The sequence below is a fragment of the Aspergillus ambiguus genome (assembly GCF_047715705.1).
Source record: "Aspergillus ambiguus strain CBS 117.58 unplaced genomic scaffold BDV59scaffold_10, whole genome shotgun sequence".
In the NCBI taxonomy this organism is placed as follows: domain Eukaryota; kingdom Fungi; phylum Ascomycota; class Eurotiomycetes; order Eurotiales; family Aspergillaceae; genus Aspergillus; species Aspergillus ambiguus.
In genome coordinates this window covers 665,815-688,185 of record NW_027395523.1, presented here as the reverse complement: position 1 = coordinate 688,185, position 22,371 = coordinate 665,815, and the positions used below count along the sequence as shown (strand labels likewise).

Sequence of the window (22,371 nt, the reverse complement as noted above, 5' to 3'; positions counted from 1 at the left end):
CCGTATGATTTTGATCTTTAGACGCATCTACCTACATCGCATTCATGGATAGGAAATACTGCACGAGCATACTGCGTAAGGTATAACCTAGGTAGTCGGGGGACGGGAGAGAGAACACTTGCCGACGTCACTAGCCATGGGCTCCGTTTAACGGACGGCACGGACGCCGAGATCGTCAACCAAGGACACAGAGGTATGACGCTGAGGGACTCATCCTCCTCCCCTGTGCAAAGGCTCTCTTAGAAGTATGAGAATTGAGGTCCTATGATTCCGTACTAGTGGCAGGAATGATATACCATCACAACAGAAACCAGAATACCCCAAGCTCCGTAAGAATCCATCATGTTGGTACTTCCGCAAAACGGAATTTGGCGGGTACACAACCAGCCCGATTCTGCTTCGGTAGCCCGGATGGAGTCACCGCCCGGGCCACGGCCCATCAATTACCGTACGGTACCGCCTTCTGCCAGTGCCCTCCCTCGTGCCGATCGTTACCGTACGGTCCGCGTACCGGCTGTACGGTGAACGGCCAAATGGGAAAAAAAGTAGGACCGCAAAAGAGCTATTCCCGTGATTCCCATTTCTCTCTTCTCTTCCTACTCCCCTTTTCTGTTGTATACTCCTCCCTCCTTCTCTTCCATCCCTCCCTTCAATCAGTCCATCTTCTTCCAGACTCTGGTTTGATTCGACATGGCTGCCTCCCTCAGACTCACTACCTCTGCCCTGCGCTCCACCACCCTGGCTGGAAAGCCTGCCGTGCAGTCCGCTGCCTTCAATGGCCTGCGCAGCTACTCGAGCAAGGCCAAGGTACGTCGTCTGCCCGTCCTTATCCTCTCGCTCCTGGATGAACATCCCAGCTAACAATGCTTTCTCCTACAGTCTCTGAAGGAGACCTTCGCCGACAACCTCCCCGCTGAGCTCGAGAAGGTCAAGAAGCTCAGAAAGTACGTCCTCGGACCGGCGCATCCGGATCGCCTCTTCAATGGCTAACCACCGGTCTATAGGGAGCATGGTAACAAGGTCATTGGCGAGGTCACCCTTGACCAGGCCTACGGTGGTGCCCGTGGCATCAAGTGCCTCGTCTGGGAGGTAGGTTCCACAACCACCGTGTTGTCGTCAACCAGACCAGGCGCTCACTGACACCTTCCAGGGTTCCGTCCTCGACTCCGAGGAGGGTATCCGTTTCCGTGGTCGTACCGTAAGTCTTGATGACCCTCCTGTGGGGATGGAGCGTCGGCTCACCGTGATTAGATCCCCGAGTGCCAGAAGCTTCTCCCCAAGGCCCCCGGTGGCCAGGAGCCTCTGCCTGAAGGTCTCTTCTGGCTGCTCCTGACCGGCGAGATCCCCTCCGAGCAGCAGGTCCGTGACCTGTCCGCCGAGTGGGCTGCCCGCTCCGACCTCCCCAAGTTCATTGAGGAGCTCATCGACCGCTGCCCCAGCACCCTCCACCCCATGTCCCAGTTCTCTCTTGCCGTCACCGCTCTTGAGCACGAGTCTGCCTTCGCCAAGGCCTATGCCAAGGGTATCAACAAGAAGGAGTACTGGAACTACACCTTCGAGGACTCCATGGACCTCATTGCCAAGCTGCCCACCATTGCCGCCCGCATCTACCGCAACGTCTTCAAGGACGGCAAGGTCGCCCCTGTCCAGAAGGACAAGGACTACTCCTTCAACCTGGCCAACCAGCTTGGCTACGGTGACAACAACGACTTCGTCGAGCTCATGCGTCTCTACCTGACCATCCACTCCGACCACGAGGGTGGTAACGTCAGCGCTCACACCACCCACCTGGTTGGTAGCGCTCTGAGCTCCCCTATGCTTTCGCTGGCTGCTGGTCTCAACGGATTGGCTGGTCCTCTCCACGGATTGTAAGTTTCGGGCCCGAGTGACGGACGACGCGGACACGGTGCTAATCGATTGATTGTAGGGCCAACCAGGAGGTGCTGAACTGGCTCACCAAGATGAAGCAGGCCGTTGGCAACGACCTCAGCGACCAGGCCATCAAGGACTACCTCTGGTCCACCCTGAACGCCGGTCAGGTCGTTCCCGGATACGGACACGCCGTCCTCCGTAAGACCGACCCCCGTTACGTGTCTCAGCGCGAGTTCGCTCTCCGCAAGCTCCCCGATGACCCCATGTTCAAGCTGGTCAGCCAGGTGTACAAGATCGCTCCTGGCGTCCTGACCGAGCACGGCAAGACCAAGAACCCCTTCCCCAACGTGGATGCCCACTCTGGTGTTCTCCTCCAGTACTATGGCCTGACTGAGGCCAACTACTACACCGTCCTGTTCGGTGTGTCCCGTGCCCTGGGTGTCCTGCCCCAGCTGATCATCGACCGCGCCCTGGGTGCGCCCATTGAGCGCCCCAAGTCCTTCAGCACCGAGGCCTACGCCAAGCTGGTTGGCGCCAAGCTGTAAAGGACTGAATGAGGGAAGCGGAGTATTTATCATTTCTTGACGAAACGAACTCATATCGTGTATTATTTGTGTTTTTTTTTATTGGGTTAAAATTTTCCTTGATCTAGACGGGGATGTCGAGTGTTGAGGGTTTGTTCGATAATGTATGATAGGACTTGGTTCGAGCGGGCCTTGTAACAGCACTTCAATTCCATGTCATATTCGAAGTACCTGATTCGTGCGAATGTGGTGGTAGGACTGCGACAGAGTTACTCCTGTAGGGCCGGGGTCTACGTGGGTAGTACGGTGACGAAAGATTCGAAATAAAAGTCCGGATGGGGATATAAAAGAGGCGTCCATGGTCTCCGGAGACGACCCCAATCATCAGAATCGGACCAAATGCACCTCCGTCTCTCTTCCCTCTGGGTCTTTTTCAACCCCCCAAGCTCATCGATGTTGTGAGCATTCGGAACTATGTTGAATTGGATTGCCAAGCCGATTCTGTCGAATGCTCAAAACACACCGAATGCTGCGCTCTCCTGCCAGGCCTTGAATACTACAATTCTAGTTACTTTGTGGATCTTCCCCAAAATACAATCGGTGTTCTTGCGAGGGTGAATGGTTCCAGGGAGTGGTGGTATGTAAGACGCTGGCTGGAGCCCGTGTTGTGAGTCAAGCCAGGATCACTGGTTCGTACTGGGAATGGACGTAGACGGGTTCTTGCCCGAGATTGTGAGCTGGAGGCACTGGAGGCGGTGTTGGCTGGGGGAGGAGGGTATGAGAGGATCCCGGCGAAGATCCAGCAGATGGAGATCGTGTACTCCGGAGTAGTACTACCCAGTAACAAACTAGGAGGAGGAGGTCAATGTCTCGGTCAGGAATATTCCGGCGCAGCAACTGTTGGGAACCGGATGGACCCGTGGACGCTCAACTGCGGGCCTCGGGCCAGCCAGACCCCGCCCGATGCGGTTTAGCGGCCCCCCCAATCGGGGCTACAAAGGAACAACAGGGAGGAGAACAACGCAGCAGCCTCAGGAACGCTTGTCACCAAGTCCTACATAACAATCTCTGGTACGTTTTCTCCTCTCCCTTCTCTTCCTCTCTTCATCTTCCCTTCCTCTGCATTCCATCCATCCATCCATCCATTCATCCTCTTTCCTCCTGCCGACTTCCTTCCTCAATCCTCCCTCCTGAGCTTCCCCACATCCAATATCTCATCTTATCACCGCGACTGAACTCTGTTCTGGTCGTCCTCCCATCCTCTCTTCCGCTTTTCTTGTGATCCCTTAGGCGACGAAGCCCCCTAATCCCTTGGTCAGGGCCCCTTTCAGCGCTTCCCAAGGTCAAGAGATGTCTACCGCTTCCGCTGAGATGGCCGCCACCGGCCGTAAGCTCGAAAAGAAGCCTGTCAAGTTCAGCAACCTGTTGCGTATGTCTCCTCACTGCCTCCCGGCAAATCCCCTTCTAACCATTTTTTCCCCCTCCAGTGGGCGCAGGATTGAACCTGTTCGAGTAAGTCTCCTGTCGGTTGCATTGCGAAAGACTCCTACTGACATCCTCCAGGGTCACTTCCTTGGGTCAGGTACGACTCTCCGAACCTCATCGATACTCCTTCCTCCTACTCTCGCTAACTCCCCCCTCCCATAGCCGCTGGAAGTGATCAAGACAACCATGGCCGCAAACCGAGGCGACAGCTTCGCCGGTGCTATGGCTCGGATTTGGGGTCGTGGCGGGATCCTCGGTTGTAAGTTTTCCCTCCCAACCGCGCTCCCATCCATCCCAACCCTGACCCGACGCGACCCCGACAGACTACCAAGGTCTCATTCCGTGGGCCTGGATTGAGGCCTCCACCAAGGGCGCGGTCCTTCTCTTCGTCGCGTCCGAGGCGGAGTTCTACGCGAAGCTGTTCGGAGCCCCTGACTTCCTCGCTGGTATCTCCGGCGGTATGGCCGGTGGTGTTGCCCAGGCCTATGCCACCATGGGCTTCTGCACGTGCATGAAGACCGTCGAGATCACCAAGCACAAGATGGCCGCCCAGGGGGTCAAGCCGCCCAGTACCTTCGCGACCTTCATGGACATCTACCGCAAGGAGGGCATCCGCGGCATCAACCGCGGTGTCAACGCCGTCGCCATCCGCCAGACCACCAACTGGGGCTCTCGCTTCGGGCTCTCGCGTCTGGCCGAGACGGCCATCCGTCGCGTCACCGGCAAGGAGGAGGGCGAGAAGCTGGGCGCCATGGAGAAGGTCCTCGCCTCCGGTCTCGGTGGTGGTCTCTCCGCCTGGAACCAGCCCATCGAGGTCATCCGCGTCGAGATGCAGAGCAAGACCGACGACCCCAACCGCCCCAAGAACCTGACGGTCGGCAAGGCCTTCAAGTACATCTACGACACCAACGGTGTCAAGGGTCTCTATCGGGGTGTGACCCCCCGTGTGGGACTGGGTATCTGGCAGACGGTGTGCATGGTGGCTCTTGGTGACATGTGAGTCCCTCCCTTTCCCCTTCTTCCCCACATCCGCCCATGATTTACTCACCTCCCCCCGATCCTTCATGTGATAACCGAGGAGTGAGCTGGAGCTAACGTGTGGGTCTCCGTTGTACCGAACAGGGCCAAGGAGGCAGTCGAAAAACTGACCGGCGAGAAAGTCACTGCAAAGCACTAGAGAAGGTTTGAGATACCCTTCTGCCATGCACGATCTTGAACATACGCAGTATCCTTGTACGATTGCTGGGGAGGAATATCCGCAACCCTTTCGGTTGTTCATGCTATCGGGAATAGAGAATAACTAGAGTAACGATTTAATTGCATCTGATTTTCGGTCGTATGTTTTCGGGTGTATGTCTAGCACGACAAGGTCAATCCTCCGAACTGGTCCGTTTGGCCGTGTGCGGTTGTAATCTCTTCCATAGACTAGGTGGTCGCAGGCATAGATCGGGATATGATGGACTACTCCATATTCCGATTCTCGGAATATTCCTTCAAGACGGCGAGCGGTTATATGCTCCGGGTATAAATAGGGAGCTGTACTGCATGTTTACTTTCTGCTTCCGTCCTGGGGTCAATGTCTGGTTCTGTATATGAAGCTGGAATATCCGGGTCATGGATCATACCGACACTATTAACTTGTAGCCAACCCATATTGAATCAAATGCTGGAATACATGCCCATAAACATTTCTTACCTGAGCTACATGGCTACCTAGATGCCTTACCATAGTCATACCGACACCCTACTGTCAAACCCTACAAACACGCAACATAGTATATAAGGTACACTTGTATTACAGACACAACTACAACCACATCACAAAGGAAAAGAAAGATATCTGCCAAGGTCGATCTAGACACATGAAAAAGGGGGTTGGGGGGAAGGGCGACGCTTTTTCCAAGTCACTCTAGTATGTCAAGTAATACATTTTACACGGTCAGACCGAGGTCCTGGCCGTAGGGGAGCTGGTGAAGATCACCGACGGCAGCGACGGAAGCCTTGCCCGAGAGGAGGGACTTGGCGGCCTGCATGAACGTTAGCAAACACCACCCCGGGAAGCGGGCAAGCAAAGCAAAGCAAAGCAAAACTTACATCCTTGACCTGGGCCTCCGAGACAGCGTCGAAGCTCTGGGCGACCTCGCTGAGCTGGGCGATCTTGCCAGAGTGGAGGAGAGCGGAGCCGGTGGCCTCCAGACCGGAGGAGGGGGTCTCGGCAGCGTCGAGGGCGCGGAACTTGGCGAGGGCGACGGCCTTCTTGACGTCCTCGGCGGCGACCTCACCGGCGGCGACCTTCTTGAGGGCGTCGACGACGTTCTTGCTGGCGGCGGCGACCTGGTCGGCCTGGCCGGCGAGGCTGACGGAGAGCAGGCCGGCGTCGGAGTAGGCGAGGTTCTGGGTGGAGGCGCGGAGCTGGGAGAAGCCCTGGGTGGCCTTGGCCAGGAGGGAGAAGCCGGGCGTCCACTTGATGGTGGACTGGCCACCGAGGAGGGCGGCGAGGACGGCGGCCTCGGGCTTGTAGGCGGAGGCGCCGAAGGCGCCGGAGCCGGGGAAGGCGAGCACGACGGCGTTGCCGGCCTTGGAGGAGACGCGCTGCTCACCGCCGTAGTACTTGGAGGCGGCGGACTGGGGGCCGCTGCCGCTGGGGAGCTCGTTGAAGAACTGGCTCACCCACTTGGAGAGGTCGGCCGAGCTGGAGCCGGTGCCGACGAGGGCGACGTTCGACTTGGAGTACGCCTTCTGGGCGTACTCGGCGAGGGCGTCGGCGGAGAGGTACTTCTCGAAGGGCACGTTGGTGTTGGGGGTGACGCTGGCGCCCAGACCCTGGTGGAAGGCCACGGCGTGGGCGGCGTCAAGAGCCTGCGCCTCGGGGTTGGCGGCGAAAGCCTGCTGTCTGTACTTGAGGTGCTTGAACACGATCTCCTGCAACTCGTGGGCTGGATGAAGGGAAAAGAAGTGGTGTCAGTATGAGACTGATATTGATTCAAGATTGATATATGGAGGAGTTTGATTGGGGGGATAAGGGGGGAGGCGGCGTCGTCAACTTACCCGCGAACTTGGACTGGGAGGCAACCTCGGCGAGCAGCTCGACGAAGTAGGGGAGGTCGTTGGCCAGATACTTGGCCGTGAGGACGACGTTTTCGCGAGAGTGTGTCGAGGAAACTTCACCGCCCAGCAGTTCAACCTCCCGAGTGATCCGCAGTCCTGAGCGCTTGAGGGTCGACTGTCCATTGAGAGGGGGCACAGGTCAGCAGTGATCATATACAGGGGAGGAGAGTCGATGGGAGAGGCCATTGGGCCATCCAGGACACTCACCTTGAAGGCAAATTCGTCGAGGGCCTCGGCGAAGCCAGGGAAGGGCTGGTAACGGGAACCGGCCTTTGCGACCAGGGCGAGGGTGCCGGTGGGACCAGCGGTCTCTCTGTTGGCGACCTTCACACCAGAAGACTCGGAGACGTCAAACTGAGTGGCAGAGGCCATGCCGCGGCGGCCGCTGGCGCCGGTGACAGAGCACTGCTTCTGGAGCGCACGGGGCGCATTGCGGGCGAAAGAGGACCGCGACAGCATTATCGCATGTGCCGAAAGACCGAATTGAAGAAGGAGAGGAGGAGTGGAAGGCAGCCGGCAGGGCTCGACAACAATTGGGGGGAGAGGGGGGGAGGGAGAGCAGAAGACAGCGGCGGGATGTCGATGGACGGGTTGGGAACGATGTCTGAAAAGCTTCAAGATGCCGGGCGGCCTTGATTACTCGCTTCCTGATTGGCCCGCATCGCGAGTGCGGGCGGAACCGGCTTTTCGACACCTCCGGGTCACGTGGCATCACCTGACGGCGCCCACGTGAGCCGCGCGAAATGCTCATCGATAAGCATCAGAAAAAAAGTCCGATAGTCGTCGGCGCCGTCTATTGTCACCTTGTTGCCTCCCTGGCGCGTTTCCCTCCCCCTGATGCCCCATACCCGGTGACCGCAGTTACTTCTAGAGAATTGAACCCGCTGCGGCGTTCTCTAGAAGCGCAGTCATGACTTCGCAGGTATGAGATGGATGAGCCCCTCCCCTCCCCTCTCTGCAACAGCTCAATCTAACGTGGTCCAGTATGTGGCGGAGCTCTGTACGCTCCTGGTAGAAGACAACTTTGGGGAGCTTCTCGGGGTGTGTGCCAGACAATCTCCCCAATGCCTCGTTCTCCCGCCCTGCTAACTGCCGTGAAACCCACCAGCGTATCTTCGCGACCCTCGTCCGTTACGATCGCCTCACTTTGGCTCGGCTAAGGTTCTACTCCGGGGTGACATCCGACCAACAGCTCCGTCGAGGGCTAGCGGCGATGGTCCAACAACATCTCGTCTATCATTACACATCCTACGACGAAGGCGTGACATACTATCAAGCGAACCTGCAGTCCGCCTACTATCTCGTCCGCTCCGGCAAGATCCTCGAATTCGTTGAGGACCGACTCGGCGGGTATGCCGCCAGGGTCATGTCGACCATCATGTTCCTCGGCCATGCCCGGGTCAGCTACCTCGAGACCCTCCCGGAGCTGCAGCCACAAGCCTCCCCCGCCGTCAACGGAGAGAACGTCCATCCCGACGAGGAAAACGAGCCCGCGAACGAGGAGCACGACCGCGAAGTCCATACCAACGGCGTCAACGGCGAAGAGGAGGAAGCCCCCGAAGAACAGCCGTTTCTTCTGCACCCGACTCTGAAGACGCTGGCAGCCCACGGGTACATCCAGCGCGTCCGCGAGGCGCACTTCCAAAGCTACGCGGACAATGTCCTGGACTGCGAACGGACGATCAAGGCTCGGCCTGACGTCAAACAACTGAAAGGGAAGAAGCTCGATGAAGCAATCGTCGATATGACGGTCGAGATGCTCCGGGAACGGCTTGACGGGGATCTCACCCACGGACTGGTCGTCAACGGTATCCCGCGAGGTGCCAAGCGGCGCCGCGGTGCCGGCGGTGCGGAGGGACCCAACAAGAAGGCGCGGGTCGACTACGCTGCTGTTGACGAAGACGAGGAAGAAGAGGAGGAAAACGAATGGTCGGACGATGAGATGGGCGGCGACAGCATCCCCATGGAGGTAAGCTCCACACACCATTCCCCCCGCCCGCTGACACCGCTGAACATGTCTCTCCGCAGGGTGGAATCACCGTGCGAGTCAACTACGAGAAGCTCGACGTCGCTCTCCGGAACCGTCGCTTCCTCGAACTGGCCGAGCAGGACTGCTGCTCCCCTGCCACGATCCACGTGTACGACTGTCTGCTGCGTCGCATCGAATACAAAACCAAAACGTGCCGAGACAGCCCGGAGATTCCCCGCGAGGGCGAAGAGGGCAAGCAGTACTCCGCGCCGGTTGCACTGACCGCGATCGCCGACGACGTCGATCCCCTGGTGGACCTGGCCGGGACCATCGGCCCCATGGAAGTGTCGCAGGCGGTCAACCGGCGCGGGAAGCGCCCGCTGGACGAGGAGGTGAATGGCACCACGCACGCGGATGGACCGAACGGGGTCTCGGACGGCAATCGGACCTACGATGTCGGCCAGCACCTGGCGCTCCTGTCAGAGCCGCCCTACAGCCTCACGGAGAAGAAGACGATTGCCAACCTGCCGTCGTGGACGGTGGACTTCCGGCATCTGGCACGGAAGCTTCGCCATCTGGAACTGGAGCGGATGATCGAGGCGCGGTACGGCGACGTCGCGTTGCGGGTGATCCGCGTGCTCCACGACAAGGGCAAGCTGGATGAGAAGCGGCTGCAGGAGATCAGCCTGCTCCCGTTCAAAGACCTGCGGCAGGTCCTGGCCAGCATGCAGGCTGGGGGGTTTGTCGATCTGCAGGAAGTGCCCCGCGACGCGCAGCGCCAGCCTTCGCGCACGATCTACCTGTGGTTCTACGACCCGGACCGCACGCGCGCCAGCGTCGTGGAGGATACGTACAAGGCGATGTCTCGGTGTTTGCAGCGGCTGCGGTTCGAGCGGAGTCGGCTGAAGGAGTTCCTCGAAAAGACTGAACGCAGCGACGTCAAGGGGAATGAAGAGCGGTACCTCTCCGAGGCGGAATTGACCCTGCTGGAGCAGTGGAGGGCCAAGGAAGCGCTGTTGCTGGGCGAGGTGGCGCGGTTAGATGAGATGGTCGCGGCGATGCGGGATTACTGAACGGGGGGAGCTTTAACGAATGATTGACTGTTTGGATTGTAAAAAGTAAAGTTACTCGTGCATCTTTATGGCGCATGTTACATAGGCTTGATGATGCGCAATATCATAGCGTTGTTTACCGTGATGCGTCGGGGATGGTAATAACAGGTACATGGATGTCTTGATGAACTGACAAATAAGATATCTGAACAAGATCCTCCACCACGACGCCTGATTAACACACAAGTAGACCATTTTCATCCAACTGGAGGTACTCGGACCAAGACGACAGCCAGCAACACCAAGCAAGAAGACAAACCCACAAAGAAGCAGACACAGGAACATAGCCACCCATCTCCCATCCATCTAAACCGAAGCCAATAAATTTGTATATCGAAGGGGAAAGGTAAATCAAACACCCGACATCTAGACAAAACCGGGATGTTCTCATCTATCGTAAAGCGTCTCACATCACACCTAATATCGATGAAGCGTACCGGCCCTACGAGGTCTCAATCGTAGAGCCATTGGTGTGAGCTTCGGCGGTCGATCCAGTCTCGCTCGACTCTCCAGCGGGCCCATTCCCAGGGTTCTTCGGTTCCGACGCAGTCTTCGCCGAGGGGTCCGCAAGACGGGCCTCCGCAGAGTCCAATTTGGTCTTGGTCTCGGCGAGCTCCTTCTGCAGCGCCCTGATGTAATCAATGGCCATTTCCACCGTGCTCGCTTTGCTGATCTGCTGGTTTCCAGCCTTCTCCTTCTCCTTCTCGCCAGTCTTCGGGGTGTTCCCGGCTTCCTTGGCATTCTTCAGCTGGACAAACGCCGGCGGGATCAGGGACTCGATCTCCTTGAGCGCGTTGTTGATCCGGTTCCGACGGCCCTGCTCGGCAAGCTTGTGGTTGGTCCGTTTCGAGCTCAGGTTCTCGGCCAGCGTCTCCGGATACGACACTCCGGGGAGGAGGGTCCCATCCAGGATGTGCTGATAGTTGGACTTGGAGGCCAGATACAGCGCGGAGGTTTCACTCGACATGCCGTCTCCCCGGACGAGCGGTTGGATGCTCGGGCTGATCTTGGGCCGCAGATTGGGACTGGGCTGTGCGGAGCTGAGCGACTGGCGCTTTCTGCCGATCGGCCCCAGCTTGGGGGTTTCGGATTTCTTGCCCACCGGCCCGCTCGGGGACGGCATCGCGACGGTGCGGGGGCTCGGGGCGGGGGCCGACTTGGGGTCCACCGCCGGGGTCGCACTGCCCGGTGTGATGGCCGGCGACGAGGAGTTGTTGGTCCGCAGGGTCGTGTCGATGCGCGACACCTGGGGGCGCGAGAGGTGGGTGGTCGGGGTGGCCGCCTCGGGGAGGACAACGTCCTCCATGACATCGTCATGGGGCTCGGAGAGAGCGGGCGCGATGTTCGCGGTTGGCTGGCTGGTTGGTGTTGGCGGGGTGGGCTGGGACCGCTGGATGCGCATGAGCATGGCGGGGGTCGCGGGCTCGTTGTTTTGCGACTGGGCGGTTTGCGGGGCGATCGCGGGGGACTTGCGAGCGGGCGGGAGCGCCGGGGGCGGCATCAGGGGCTCTGACAGGGGCTCCGGGGAGACGGAGTCCTGGCCGGAGCTCTCATTGCTGCCGTACCGCAGGTTACTGGTACTGGGATGCTTGGGCTTGGAGGCGGCCTGGTCCTGGCTCAGACCGGTCAGGATCTCATCCGAGTTGATGTTGAGGAGAGACTTCTTGCGGGTTTGAGGCCGGACCGAGGGGGACTGTTGCTTCTTGGCCCGGCTGGAGAACGGTTTGGTGGTGGAGGGCCGTCGGCGATGTCTCCTCATCACGCCTGGGGACGACGGGGCGGACGAGGCAGGGATGGCATTGTCGACGGGCGAGGGGACGAACCCCAGGTCCGACATCGGGGGCTGATGGAAGGGGAAGCCATTGGAGTGGGAGTTCTGGGCTTCGAGGGCCGGCGAGGTCAGGGGGGTGAAGGAATATTCTCCGGGGATGGTGTATTCGGGCAACCGGAATTGCGACTCCAATGGGGTCATGGCGGGAGACACCAGGGGGGTATAGAGAGCCTGTTGCGCCAGGGACGGGAGCGTGCATTAGCGGATGCAGTGCGAAAGGGAGTCCGATCGGGTGGGCCATACCTGTTCCTCATTCATGCGAGCGTAACGATCGTACATCTCGTGGGAGTCGTCGACTCGCTGGGGGTAGGTGGCCGCGTTGCCCTGCAGTTCGATGCTGTTGGGGGTGGGTGGAATGATGGGCTGGGAGTGCGGAATATAGGGCTGCGAGGTGGGCTGGTGGTGCGAGTGCGAGTGCGACTGCGACGGGGGTTGTTTCTGGGTGTAGTAGGCCGGAGTCATGGGGGCGGCGGAGTAGGCGGGATCGACGGAGAAATCGCCCATGAGACGGTTGTAGGAGATGGGATTCGACTCCATCGTCGAGGGAGTGGAGGCGGGCGGATGTTGCTGCTGCTGCTGTTGCTGGTGGTGCTGCTGCTGGGCCTCGAGATCGGCGAAATGCATAGGGAACTCGAGGAAGTGGGAGAAGTCCTCCTCGCCAGTGGAGGGGATGTCAGACCAGGAGAGGGACTGGTCTTGATCCATTGTGAAGCCTTTCCGTCTCGACTTGACTTTTTTCTTGTTTTGTCTTAATGGATATCAGATGAGGTCGGCGTTAGATCGGGAGAGAGTTGGGGGAGCGTCGGAGAGGGGAGGATCAACGAGATGAATTGGAGGCCATGGTGTGGAGAGAAGAGAGTGTATGGGAGAGTGGGAAAGAGCAAGAGAGAGAGATGGAGATAGTGCGTAAGAGAGAGGAAGAGGGTGAGGAAGAGAAGAGAAAAGAGAAGTCTGGGTGTTGGTGGTTCTGGTGGGGATGCAGTCGTAGTGGGCGGGGAGAAGAAAAGAATTCGGAGACTCCAGTCAGGACGGCGACGGGGAGTCGGACTCCTCGACTCTTTGGTTCTCGATAGACAGGCCCTTCTCAACTCCCCGATATTATACGATCTTATTTCTCATATTATCATGCATGACATCCTCTTCGAGGATTCTCTAACCCCTCGCCCGGTGGCAAATGGGATCGTCAACCGGAACCAGGGTACTTCGTATACGGATTATTGCGCGGCAGATGCGCTTGTGATGCTGTCCAGGGACCCAACCTGCCCAGATATCCAGGCTCCGTCCGGCGATGTCTGACCTCCGAGAGGGAGGAAATCCGCCCGAATGCGATCAACCATCGTCGACTCGACCTTCACTGCGGAGGACTTCAACCTCCATCGGCTGGCCCCCGAATCCAGCCCATCCCGCTAATTTAGCCTTGTTGTCCGGTGCTCTGGCGTCGGACGCTAGTCGCACCAGTCGCACCACTGAAGAAGAGCGAGGCAAATATCCGAACAAATGCCGATGAGGACGAAGGACTGCGGAAGTGCATGGGCCGGACAAAGTACGAGCAGGCGTATACCCAACTGGGTAAGTGGATGAGTAAGATGACTCGGCGATGACATAAGCACCCCTCCTCGACTGCGACGTCAACATCACCAGACAAGACCACCAGAGCACCCTCTCTCCTCCCCTGCTCCTCCATCTCTGCAATGTCGACTCGCTCTCCGCCTGCACCATGAGGCCGGTTCCTGACATCGCCGTCCCAAACCCCCGCAAGTCCTCCAGCGACCAACAGCCCCAGTGGATCGACCCCCGCAATACTGTCCCCACGAGCTTCTTTCTGTCCCACCAGGACCCTGATCTCGACGCCCATGTCGCCCATGAGACCATGTACGGCGTGCAGAGCTTGGAGGACGCGTCCCACCAGTCCAGCTTGATGTCCTCCTGGTGCGAATCCGAGCAGTCTCCTTCTCCGCAGAAATCCGTTTCCGATCCCTCGCCGAGTCCGTCCATTCCCCAGCAACCACACTCGCCCGTGGACGAGGAAGCTCCCCCGACGGCGCGCCCATCCGCTCGCCGTCACTCCACCATCAAGCCATTGGATGCCCTGCTCCACGTCGACCGCTCCGAGTCCGCCTGGCCCATTTCCGGCTCTGCATCTCCGCGACCTACCAGCCCGCTGACGCCCAGCAACCCGGAAGATGCCCCATCCCTGCCGAGCAGCCCCAAGTCCATCTCCAATCAGTCCGCGAGAAACCTGGACGAAATCTCCATCGCCGACGATATGAGCAGCCAGGCGGTGGCATCGGGCGAGGAGGACGACGAGTCCCGCCTGGCTCCCGAGGTCGGTCCTGACAGCACCTCCCAACTGATCATGCCCATGATCAAGATGCCGAGTCGCAGGCCATTTACAGACCACGGGAAAGCTCTGGGCCGGCTGAAAGTGCTTTTTGCTGGAGCTTCAGGTGTGTCCTGTTCGATCCATCCGGATTGCGGGGAGCGTATCCATACTAACAGAGCGCAGGCTCCGGGAAGACATCCCTTCTCAAATCTATCGTCCAAGAATGCGAGGATATCGTGCATGTCGACTCCCTCCCTTCCACTCCCCTCTCACTCCACTCCAGACCATCCTCGCCACCATCCCGGAAGGCCATGCCGGCAGTGGTCTCGGAGATCTACGCCAGCACCAAGCCGTACCCGGCCTGGTGGTCCGACCTGGAGGACTCCCGGGTCCTCCGAAGGAGAAAAAGCACCGGGGACGTGGTTCTTGAGCGCAACCTCTGCTTCGTAGACACGCCGCAAACGACGCTAAGCCGCCCGGGACAGACCGACGCCGTGCTCCAATACATCCGCCAACAGCTGCTCCGCGCCGCGGGCTCGCTCCAGTCACCCAACCACGATTTCCAGAACCTCCTCGCCGGCAACGGCGGGGCCCAAGTCGACGCCGTCCTCTACCTCATTTCCACCGACACCCTCTCCACCGACGTCGACTGCATCCGCAAGCTCTGCGACTGGACCAGCGTCGTCCCCGTCATCGCCAAGTCCGATCTCCTCACCTCCCATCAAATCTCCACCCTGAAATCCGCATTCCACAACCACGCCCGTGATGCCGGCATCACCCCATTCCTCTTTGGCGGGGCCTCCGACGCCGAAACACCCTTCGCCGTCTCCTCCGCCAAGACCCCCGACGACGACGAAATGGACGCCAGCACGCTCATGAGTCCAGACTACGTCCAGCCCCTCGTGCCCTCCGAGCTATCGCTCCTCGTGCAGAAGCTCTTCGACCGCGAAAACATGGCCTGGCTCCGCCACTCCACCGCCAAGAAGCTCTCCCAGCGACTCCAAACCGACCCCCGCCGTCCGGGCCCCCGCGCGCACCACAGCCTCCTCTCGCGGGTGCCCCCGGACCCCCGGAGCCACTCGCCGGGGTACACGATGGCACGGGTCGCCGACTACACGCGACAGGAAGAGAAAGAGGCGCGCGTGCACCTCGCGAAATGGGCCTCGGACCTGCAGCAGAGCCTCCAAAACGAGCGCGAGCGGTACGCCGCCCTCGCGCGGGCCGAGCGCGCCGTCTGGCTGACCGAACGGCTGGGCGAGTGTGTCGTCGACGGGTCTCTCGTGCCCATCACCCAAACGCCGGGCTTCTCCAGCCCGCGGCCAGGCCTCCGGGGCACACGCGCGGGGAAAGGCCACGTCGATGCCGCAGCCGGCGGGGTGGTGGTCCGGAGGCAGCACGGCCACGGCCCCCGGGGGGAGGAGTACGGGTACGAGTACCGGGTGGCGCAGATCAGTGCGCATGACCCGCTGGGGGTGGTCGAGTGGACGGAGGACCTCCGCCGACGGGGATGGGCGCTTGTGCAGATCGTGGGGAGCTTCGGGGTGGTCGGGGGCCTTGCGTTATGGCTTGCGAAGGCCTGGGGGGTGCCCGCTTCGCGGAGTCTGTCGGACTGGCGGTTCGACTGGTATGGGAGTAGTGGTAGTGGCTAGCGGTTGGTTCCGATCTTCTGCATAGACGGGCAGCAGGTATGTGAAAAGGCAATTAAATGGACTGGATCCATCATCTATCGTCTGGCTGGCTGGTTAGTTGGCGTATGGGGTGAGTGGAGGGGGTGTTTTTGTTGGTTGGGTTCTTACGATTTTTTTCGCATCGTGGTGATGACGGGTTAACGAGATTTTTATGTGTACGAACTGGGAATTCATCCAGGTTGTTGTATTCATCTATGTGCACTACCGGCGTTCTGGTTCTTTGCGAGGTCCACCTATATAATGAACAGACTTATTGATGCCTGACCTGATGACCTACACAACACACATCTACGGGAGGAGACAAAGACACTGCAAAGATTGAATTCAAATCTACCCATCGGCCGTAGAAAGGCAAGACCAGTCCAAGCGGCCAGGGAACCGAGAGAAACGCTAAACGCCAGAGCACAGCACCATCTTATTTTGGCGGTAGACCCAGGACCAAATGGGAAGTCGTAAAAGCATTCATCTTCGTTTCCATCCTAATTAAAGGTAAAAAAGACAAAGGGAACAAGGAGAAATAGAGACAATAAAAGAAACAAGACACCCTGTGGGGGAAAAAAAACACATTGCATCAAATCATCTAGTCAACCTCCTCCATGGAGCTCTCGCCGGTGGCAGCAGCAGCGGGAGCCTCCTCGGCGGCCTTCTCCTCGGAGGTCTCGGCCTCCTCGTCGACGTTCAGGCCGAGGGAGACGAGCTTGTGGATGCGCTCAGCGAAGCTGGCGGGCTCCTCGATGGTGAAGCCAGAGACGAGGAGGGAGGTCTCGAAGAGAAGCTGGGTGATGGACTTGACGGTGCGGTCGGACTCGCCGTCGGCCTCAACCTTCTTCTTGAGCTCCTTGATGATGGGGGACTTGGGGGAGATCTCAAAGGTCTTCTTGGAGGACATGTAAGAGCTCATGGAGGTGTCACGGAGGGCCTGGGCCTTCATGATACGCTCCATGTTGGCGGACCAGCCGAACTGGCCGGTACGGATGGCGCAGGGGGAGCCAATGAGCTTGTGGGAGACGACGACCTTCTCGACCTTGTCGCCAAGGATGTTCTTGAGGCTCTTGGCGAGACCCTCGAACTCCTTCTCCTCCTTCTCGCGCTCGGCCTTCTCCTCCTCGGACTCCTCAAGCTCGAAGTCCTTGGTGATGTCGACCAGCTTCTTGCCGTCGAACTCCTTCAGCTGGGTGAAGGCGTACTCGTCGATGGGGTCGACCAGGTACAGCACCTCGAAGTTCTTCTGCTTGAGGCTGTCGAGGAAGGGCGACTTGGCGACGGCCTTGATGGACTCGCCGGTGATGTAGTAGATCTGCTTCTGGTGCTCCTGCATGCGGGTGACGTAGTCGGTGAGGGAGGTGGCCTCGTCACCGGACTTGGTGGACTGGTAGCGGAGGAGCTTGGCGAGGGTGGAGCGGTTCTGGGCGTCCTCGTGGATACCGAGCTTGATGTTCTTGTTGAAGGCGGAGTAGAACTTGTCGAACTGCTCGCGGTCCTCGGCGATCTCGTTGAAGAGCTCGAGGGTCTTCTTCACGATGTTCTTCTTGATGACCTTCATGATCTTGTTCTGCTGGAGGGTCTCACGGGACAGGTTGAGGGGCAGGTCCTCGGAGTCGACGACACCCTTGATGAAGCCGAGCCACTCGGGGATGAGGTCGGTGGCGTCGTCGGTGATGAAGACGCGGCGGACGTAGAGCTTGATGTTGTTCTTGGTCTTCTTGGTCTCGAAGAGGTCGAAGGGAGCGCGCTTGGGCACGTAGAGGATGGCGCGGAACTCCAGCTGACCCTCGACGGAGAAGTGCTTGACGGCCAGGTGGTCCTCCCAGTCGTTGGAGAGGGACTTGTAGAAGGAGGCGTACTCCTCCTGGGTGATGTCGGCCGGGTTGCGGGTCCAGATGGGCTTGGTCTTGTTGAGCTCCTCCTCCTCGATCTTGCTCTCCTTGACCGTCTTGGTCTTCTTCTCCTTCTTTTCCTCCTCCTCGTCGACCTCCTCGACCTTGGGCTTCTTCTCCTCGTCCTCCTCCTTGTTCTCCTCGGCCTCCTCATCGGGGACCTCCTTCTCGGTCTCCTTCAGGACGTGGAGGTAGATGGGGTAGGAGATGAACTCGGAGTGCTTGCGGACGACCTCCTTGATGCGGCTCTCGTTGAGGTAGTCGGTCTGCTCATCCTTGAGGTGGAGGACGATCTTGGTACCGCGGCCGAGCTGCTCGCCCTCGGTGTCCTGAGTGAGGGTGAAGGTACCACCAGCGGCGGACTCCCAGACGTACTGCTCATCATCGTTGTGCTTGGAGACGACGGTGACGCGGTCGGCGACCAGGTAGGCGGAGTAGAAACCGACACCGAACTGACCGATCATGGAGACATCAGCACCAGCGGAGAGGGCCTCCATGAACTGCTTGGTGCCGGAGCGGGCAATGGTACCCAGGTTGTTGATGAGGTCCTGTGACGAGTCAGATCCTGTCCGAATGGGTTTTTGAAGGAAAGAGGAAGACTTACAGCCTTGGTCATACCAATACCGGTATCCCGGATGGTGAGGGTCTTGGCCTCCTTGTTGGGGATGATATCGATGCGGAGATCCTTGCCCGAATCGAGCTTGGAGGGGTCCGAGAGGGACTCATAGCGGATCTTGTCAAGGGCATCGGAGGCGTTGGAGATGAGCTCTCGCAGGAAGATCTCCTTGTTGGAGTAGACAGTGTTGATGATCAGCGAGAGCAGCTGAGAGATCTCAGCCTGGAACTCAAAGGTTTCGGAAGACATGATGAGGGATTCTGGTGGGAGGGAATGTCAGCTCGGGACCCCACAGAGGCAGAGATTTCCAGTCGTGGACGGTGTCCTGACGCCCACAGGAGGACACTTTCTGAAGTGAATTGAACTCTAGCCGCTTGATAGACGATCAAGAAAGGCTGGAGTCACCTCCACGACGGAAGAATTCCCAGAGGGGAACAGATTGCAAGCTCGACGAGCTGGAGGTGGGGTAGGAGAAAGACCGGTGAGAGGGGGAACTTACAGAAGGAGATCGTGAAAACAAGTCGTAATCGGGATGGAGAAGGAAGATGGATGAATCTGCTCGATGGCAGAGATGAGATTGAGTAAGATTGACGGAAGAGTGAGGTGGTGAGGAGGGAGCAGAAGAGAAGAGGGAGAGAGAGAGGCTGGCGGAAGGAAAAGAAATCGGGGCGGAGAAGGAAAGAGTCAATTAATATGCACAAAAATTCGGTGCGGGCGTTTCTACGGCGATCCAGCAACTTCCACGCTCCGCCCTTTCCACCCTCTTCGATCTGATCGCCCGGGTGATCGAATCTTCGGGATGACCCTTGCCTGGGGGTTTTTCTGCACGTTCTCCCTCTTTCGGTCATACAGATTCTGTCTTCCTGTCCGTCTTTTGGCCCTCTCGTCGCCGTGGATTCTGCGCGGTTCTACGACCAGGGCAGCCTGAGGCATCTATCTAGAACGTTCCGCTCCACCACTCGCGGGGCCAATCAGCGTCATCGCTCGCCCACCGCTCTATCAATACTACACCAGCTACCTATGTACATACGTACCTGCTGCTTACAGAGACCAGGATTACTCCTATAGAATCTCGATCCTAGATCAGATCCCTTCTAATCATTGTCCTGCCGACTTACTACAAATACATCTCATACACCCCGTAGAAAACGCCCAGCACTGGTGGGTCGGTCTTCACCGCTCATATGTAGCCTTCCCATGGAATTCCATTTACAACTGGCCAGACCAATTCCCCTGGGAGATCAAACAATGTCACATATAAAAGTGTGGTTTGTGTGGTGGAAATGGGGACCTCAAGAAGATGAAGAAAAATACTGCACGGGCAACCCACGAAGCAAATGAACAAGAAAACACATCAAGAAGCACGTCGAGCTGGCTATGCGAGAGGCAAACAAAACGGGCAGTAAAGTCATGGCAACACAGGGTGAGAAACAAAAGTCATGAATCACAGGCCAAAGGAAGATGAAGAAGCCCCAGTGAGGAAAGATGAAGAACAACTTTTCCAACCGCTAATATGCACTGTGACGGAGAGGGCCACATAACACATGTCATTATCAGTAAAAGGGAGTAATACATGCCCTGGATCACGGTAAGCATCGAAGCCGGTATGCTGTGTGCGAGCCAGGAGGAAGAGGACGAATGAAAAGCGTGGGCGTGAGATGAGGAGACAAAATGCATGCGTCCAACCGACTGCATCACCTGTTCCTTTCGACATCTTAAGCGGCCGGGGCCTGGTTGCGACCCTTGGCGTTGACGTTCCCACCGCGGCCCCGGGGAGCGAATCCACCACGACCCTCGCGCTGGAACCCGCCACGGCCCTGGCTGCCGGCACGGTCGCCGCGGCCACGAGCGCCGCCGCGGCCGCCATAGTTGGCATTGCCGCCGTAGGCATTGGCACGCGCCCGACGCTCCTCAACGTTGATCTGCTCAGAGCCGATCTGGTGGGGGTTGGCGGCAACCGCAGCATTGTAGCCCGCGGGGTCGGCAAACTCGACGAAGGCGCAGTTCTAGCAAACGTGCCCGTTAGTATCCATGTTTTCATGCCAGATCGGACGTATCAGGAACCTACCTTGGTCCGGTTCACATCGAAATGCTTGAGCTTGCCGAAGCGGGTGAGGGTCTGACGAAGCAAGTTGGCGTCAACCTTATCGGTCACGTTCTTGATGTAGCCCATCACGTTCTGGTCGTCGCTTGAGCGGGACTGATTCTTCTTGTTCTCCTGACCGGCGGTCTGCCAGCCCGAACCGTCATTGGAAGAGGGCTGGCCGGCGGGGGTGGGTTCAGGGGCGGCAGAAGGAGCGGCGGGTTGAGGAGCGGCGGCAGCCGGGGCCGGGGCGGTCTTGGTTGGGGCAACGGGGATGGCAGGCACCACGGGAGCCGCCGCGCCCGACTTGGACGCGATGTTAGCCCAGGTCTTGGGGAGCGCCTTCGCAGGAGCGGGGGCCGGGGCGGCGTTCTCCTTCTCGGGAGCGGGGGCCTCTTTCTGCGCTGGCACAGCCGGAGTGGGTTCCGGGGTGGCCGGTTTCTCAGGCTGGATAGCTTCAGGCTCGTCCGCGGCGGCAGAGGGCTGAGCCGCAGCCTTGGCCTCGGTGCCATTGGTCTGCTCCGCGACCGCCGTGGCCGGCACCGCCTCGCCATTCTTCTCGGTCTCCTCCAGCTTCTCGTCGACCCGGGCCGCAGCGGTCTCGTTGTCCACCTGCGCTTTCTCGGCCGCGGGGACCGTCTCGGTCACCGCACCGGCGGGGGCTTCCGCGGCAGTCTCCTCAACCGAAGCGGGGGCGGCGGCAGCGGCGGGAGCCTCTTCGTTGACGACCTCTTCGTCATCAACCAGGTAGCGGAAGACATCGTTGAGGACATAGTACCCATTGGGCTGCTCGGCAAGCACAAAGGTCTGGACGAACTTGCGAGAAGCCTCGCTCTTGTTGGAGATCTCACCGATGACGGCGATCAGGATGTTGTCGAAGGAGGCCTGGGAGTCGACGTTCAGAACACGGACCTTGCAGTCCTGGAAGTCGAGCTGCTTGATCTTGTCTTGAATCGCCTGCGCCAGCACGGACCATGATCAGCAATGGACCTCGGAACGGAAGAGAATGCGAAGCGGGACGATGGGCTCACCTTGGTGCCCACAGCGACGGGGACCGATTCGGCCTCGGTACCGAAGACGAACTGCGAGCGCCGAGAGTAGAAGAGATGCAGCTTCTCCGGGCTACGGCTCATGTTGGTGTAGTACTGTTCGACGAAGAACCAACCGACCTCGTCCTTGGAGATTCCATTCTTCTGCTGTTCGGGGGGAGCATTGGTGGGGGTAGAGGACTGTGCGGGCTGGAAGTTGGCAGCATTATTCATGGCAGCGTGGGTGTGGTTGTAGGAGTCGTGATAGGCGTGCTGGGTAGGGTAATTGCCGTTCATCGGAGCTGCGGAGTCGGCCATTGTGTGGAGGAGAAGGGAAGAATGAGGAAAATTTTCTAAACCGGCGAAGGGTGAGGGGTCGGTATGAGAGCAAGAAGGCAAGCCTCTATGTGGAGAAACCAGAGGGGCACGGCAGATCTAGGACGAAAGCTTTTCTTTTCGTTTTCGCTCGACTGAGCGGACGATGGGGCAACCGGTTAGTATTTGATGACTAGACGGGAGGGAATCGGCCGGGGGAGGATGGGCCACGACTCACAATGCGAATCAGAGAAAATCAAGAAACAGATAGAGGAGACTGTTGAACCAAAAAGGACAAGAGGAGAAAGCGATGAAGCGGGTCGAGGACGCGTGGGAGTCGTGGGGGGTTTGGTGAGGGTGAATGCAAGAAGATTTCTTGTGCGACTGAATTACTCGGGATCGCAAAGTTCAAGCGGAAGGCGGATGGGATGGAATGGAAAGCCGAGGAGGATGGGATGCGAGATGAGATGAATGGGATGAGGCGGTCGACGGGGAAAGAGAGAGGAAGAGAACGGGGGGAGTGATAGCTGTGGGTGAAGC

At 58.8% G+C, this 22,371-nt stretch overlaps 8 protein-coding genes across 8 annotated transcripts; 4 read left to right on the top strand and 4 right to left on the bottom strand.

The window, feature by feature from the left end:
• Positions 1–435: 435 nt before the first annotated feature.
• On the top strand, positions 436–2,770 carry cit1 (citrate (Si)-synthase CIT1). Its single transcript, XM_073687144.1, has 6 exons — positions 436–807; positions 880–944; positions 1,005–1,089; positions 1,151–1,198; positions 1,252–1,868; positions 1,928–2,770. The coding sequence occupies exons 1-6, from the start codon at positions 691–693 to the stop codon at positions 2,415–2,417; spliced, it is 1,422 nt and encodes a 473-aa protein (XP_073549391.1). The 5' UTR covers positions 436–690; the 3' UTR covers positions 2,418–2,770.
• Positions 2,771–3,441: 671 nt separating this feature from the next.
• Positions 3,442–5,218, top strand: BDV59DRAFT_175833 (putative mitochondrial DNA replication protein (Yhm2)). Its single transcript, XM_073689326.1, has 6 exons — positions 3,442–3,825; positions 3,884–3,908; positions 3,960–3,978; positions 4,044–4,140; positions 4,205–4,877; positions 5,004–5,218. Exons 1-6 carry the CDS (start codon positions 3,747–3,749, stop codon positions 5,056–5,058), a joined length of 948 nt encoding a protein of 315 aa, XP_073549390.1. The 5' UTR covers positions 3,442–3,746; the 3' UTR covers positions 5,059–5,218.
• A 339-nt stretch (positions 5,219–5,557) lies between these two features.
• BDV59DRAFT_175823 (ubiquinol--cytochrome-c reductase subunit 2) lies at positions 5,558–7,613 on the bottom strand. Its single transcript, XM_073689325.1, has 4 exons — positions 7,197–7,613; positions 6,930–7,104; positions 5,976–6,817; positions 5,558–5,908 (listed from the first exon to the last, which is right to left on the bottom strand). The coding sequence occupies exons 1-4, from the start codon at positions 7,446–7,448 to the stop codon at positions 5,813–5,815; spliced, it is 1,365 nt and encodes a 454-aa protein (XP_073549389.1). The 5' UTR covers positions 7,449–7,613; the 3' UTR covers positions 5,558–5,812.
• Positions 7,614–7,753: 140 nt separating this feature from the next.
• Positions 7,754–10,272, top strand: BDV59DRAFT_13888 (putative DNA directed RNA polymerase III subunit Rpc82). The gene is made up of 4 exons (XM_073687123.1): positions 7,754–7,911; positions 7,974–8,030; positions 8,098–8,958; positions 9,018–10,272. Exons 1-4 carry the CDS (start codon positions 7,900–7,902, stop codon positions 10,029–10,031), a joined length of 1,944 nt encoding a protein of 647 aa, XP_073549388.1. The 5' UTR covers positions 7,754–7,899; the 3' UTR covers positions 10,032–10,272.
• Positions 10,273–10,309: 37 nt separating this feature from the next.
• Positions 10,310–12,860, bottom strand: BDV59DRAFT_13876 (phosphate-sensing transcription factor PHO4). The gene is made up of 2 exons (XM_073687121.1): positions 12,145–12,860; positions 10,310–12,072 (listed from the first exon to the last, which is right to left on the bottom strand). The coding sequence occupies exons 1-2, from the start codon at positions 12,604–12,606 to the stop codon at positions 10,513–10,515; spliced, it is 2,022 nt and encodes a 673-aa protein (XP_073549387.1). The 5' UTR covers positions 12,607–12,860; the 3' UTR covers positions 10,310–10,512.
• A 686-nt stretch (positions 12,861–13,546) lies between these two features.
• BDV59DRAFT_13859 (uncharacterized protein) lies at positions 13,547–16,191 on the top strand. The gene is made up of 2 exons (XM_073687118.1): positions 13,547–14,348; positions 14,408–16,191. The coding sequence occupies exons 1-2, from the start codon at positions 13,619–13,621 to the stop codon at positions 15,871–15,873; spliced, it is 2,196 nt and encodes a 731-aa protein (XP_073549386.1). The 5' UTR covers positions 13,547–13,618; the 3' UTR covers positions 15,874–16,191.
• Positions 15,758–19,255, bottom strand: hsp90 (chaperone Hsp90). The gene is made up of 2 exons (XM_073689324.1): positions 18,394–19,255; positions 15,758–18,337 (listed from the first exon to the last, which is right to left on the bottom strand). The coding sequence occupies exons 1-2, from the start codon at positions 18,652–18,654 to the stop codon at positions 16,493–16,495; spliced, it is 2,106 nt and encodes a 701-aa protein (XP_073549385.1). The 5' UTR covers positions 18,655–19,255; the 3' UTR covers positions 15,758–16,492.
• A 740-nt stretch (positions 19,256–19,995) lies between these two features.
• BDV59DRAFT_13771 (NTF2 and RRM domain protein) lies at positions 19,996–21,919 on the bottom strand. The gene is made up of 3 exons (XM_073687097.1): positions 21,520–21,919; positions 20,474–21,445; positions 19,996–20,411 (listed from the first exon to the last, which is right to left on the bottom strand). The coding sequence occupies exons 1-3, from the start codon at positions 21,832–21,834 to the stop codon at positions 20,121–20,123; spliced, it is 1,578 nt and encodes a 525-aa protein (XP_073549384.1). The 5' UTR covers positions 21,835–21,919; the 3' UTR covers positions 19,996–20,120.
• Between the last annotated feature and the right edge of the window lie 452 nt (positions 21,920–22,371).

Excerpts from the sequence above, each read along its gene's own strand:
- BDV59DRAFT_13876 (XM_073687121.1), bottom strand. The coding sequence starts at position 12,606 with ATGGATCAAGACCAGTCCCTCTCCTGGTCTGACATCCCCTCCACTGGC. Across the intron at positions 12,073-12,144 it reads CTCGCATGAATGAGGAACAG|GCTCTCTATACCCCCCTGGT; the intron begins GTATGGCCCACC and ends CTGGCGCAACAG.
- BDV59DRAFT_175833 (XM_073689326.1), top strand. The coding sequence starts at position 3,747 with ATGTCTACCGCTTCCGCTGAGATGGCCGCCACCGGCCGTAAGCTCGAA. Across the intron at positions 3,826-3,883 it reads CAAGTTCAGCAACCTGTTGC|TGGGCGCAGGATTGAACCTG; the intron begins GTATGTCTCCTC and ends TTCCCCCTCCAG. Across the intron at positions 4,878-5,003 it reads ATGGTGGCTCTTGGTGACAT|GGCCAAGGAGGCAGTCGAAA; the intron begins GTGAGTCCCTCC and ends TGTACCGAACAG.
- cit1 (XM_073687144.1), top strand. The coding sequence starts at position 691 with ATGGCTGCCTCCCTCAGACTCACTACCTCTGCCCTGCGCTCCACCACC. Across the intron at positions 945-1,004 it reads AAGGTCAAGAAGCTCAGAAA|GGAGCATGGTAACAAGGTCA; the intron begins GTACGTCCTCGG and ends ACCGGTCTATAG. Across the intron at positions 1,090-1,150 it reads TCAAGTGCCTCGTCTGGGAG|GGTTCCGTCCTCGACTCCGA; the intron begins GTAGGTTCCACA and ends GACACCTTCCAG.
- BDV59DRAFT_13859 (XM_073687118.1), top strand. The coding sequence starts at position 13,619 with ATGAGGCCGGTTCCTGACATCGCCGTCCCAAACCCCCGCAAGTCCTCC. Across the intron at positions 14,349-14,407 it reads GCTTTTTGCTGGAGCTTCAG|GCTCCGGGAAGACATCCCTT; the intron begins GTGTGTCCTGTT and ends AACAGAGCGCAG.
- BDV59DRAFT_175823 (XM_073689325.1), bottom strand. The coding sequence starts at position 7,448 with ATGCTGTCGCGGTCCTCTTTCGCCCGCAATGCGCCCCGTGCGCTCCAG. Across the intron at positions 6,818-6,929 it reads CTCCCAGTCCAAGTTCGCGG|CCCACGAGTTGCAGGAGATC; the intron begins GTAAGTTGACGA and ends CCCTTCATCCAG. Across the intron at positions 5,909-5,975 it reads CGGAGGCCCAGGTCAAGGAT|GCCGCCAAGTCCCTCCTCTC; the intron begins GTAAGTTTTGCT and ends ACGTTCATGCAG.
- hsp90 (XM_073689324.1), bottom strand. The coding sequence starts at position 18,654 with ATGTCTTCCGAAACCTTTGAGTTCCAGGCTGAGATCTCTCAGCTGCTC. Across the intron at positions 18,338-18,393 it reads GTATTGGTATGACCAAGGCT|GACCTCATCAACAACCTGGG; the intron begins GTAAGTCTTCCT and ends GACTCGTCACAG.
- BDV59DRAFT_13888 (XM_073687123.1), top strand. Across the intron at positions 8,031-8,097 it reads ACTTTGGGGAGCTTCTCGGG|CGTATCTTCGCGACCCTCGT; the intron begins GTGTGTGCCAGA and ends GAAACCCACCAG. Across the intron at positions 8,959-9,017 it reads GCGACAGCATCCCCATGGAG|GGTGGAATCACCGTGCGAGT; the intron begins GTAAGCTCCACA and ends GTCTCTCCGCAG.
- BDV59DRAFT_13771 (XM_073687097.1), bottom strand. The coding sequence starts at position 21,834 with ATGGCCGACTCCGCAGCTCCGATGAACGGCAATTACCCTACCCAGCAC. Across the intron at positions 21,446-21,519 it reads CCGTCGCTGTGGGCACCAAG|GCGATTCAAGACAAGATCAA; the intron begins GTGAGCCCATCG and ends GTGCTGGCGCAG. Across the intron at positions 20,412-20,473 it reads TCGATGTGAACCGGACCAAG|AACTGCGCCTTCGTCGAGTT; the intron begins GTAGGTTCCTGA and ends CACGTTTGCTAG.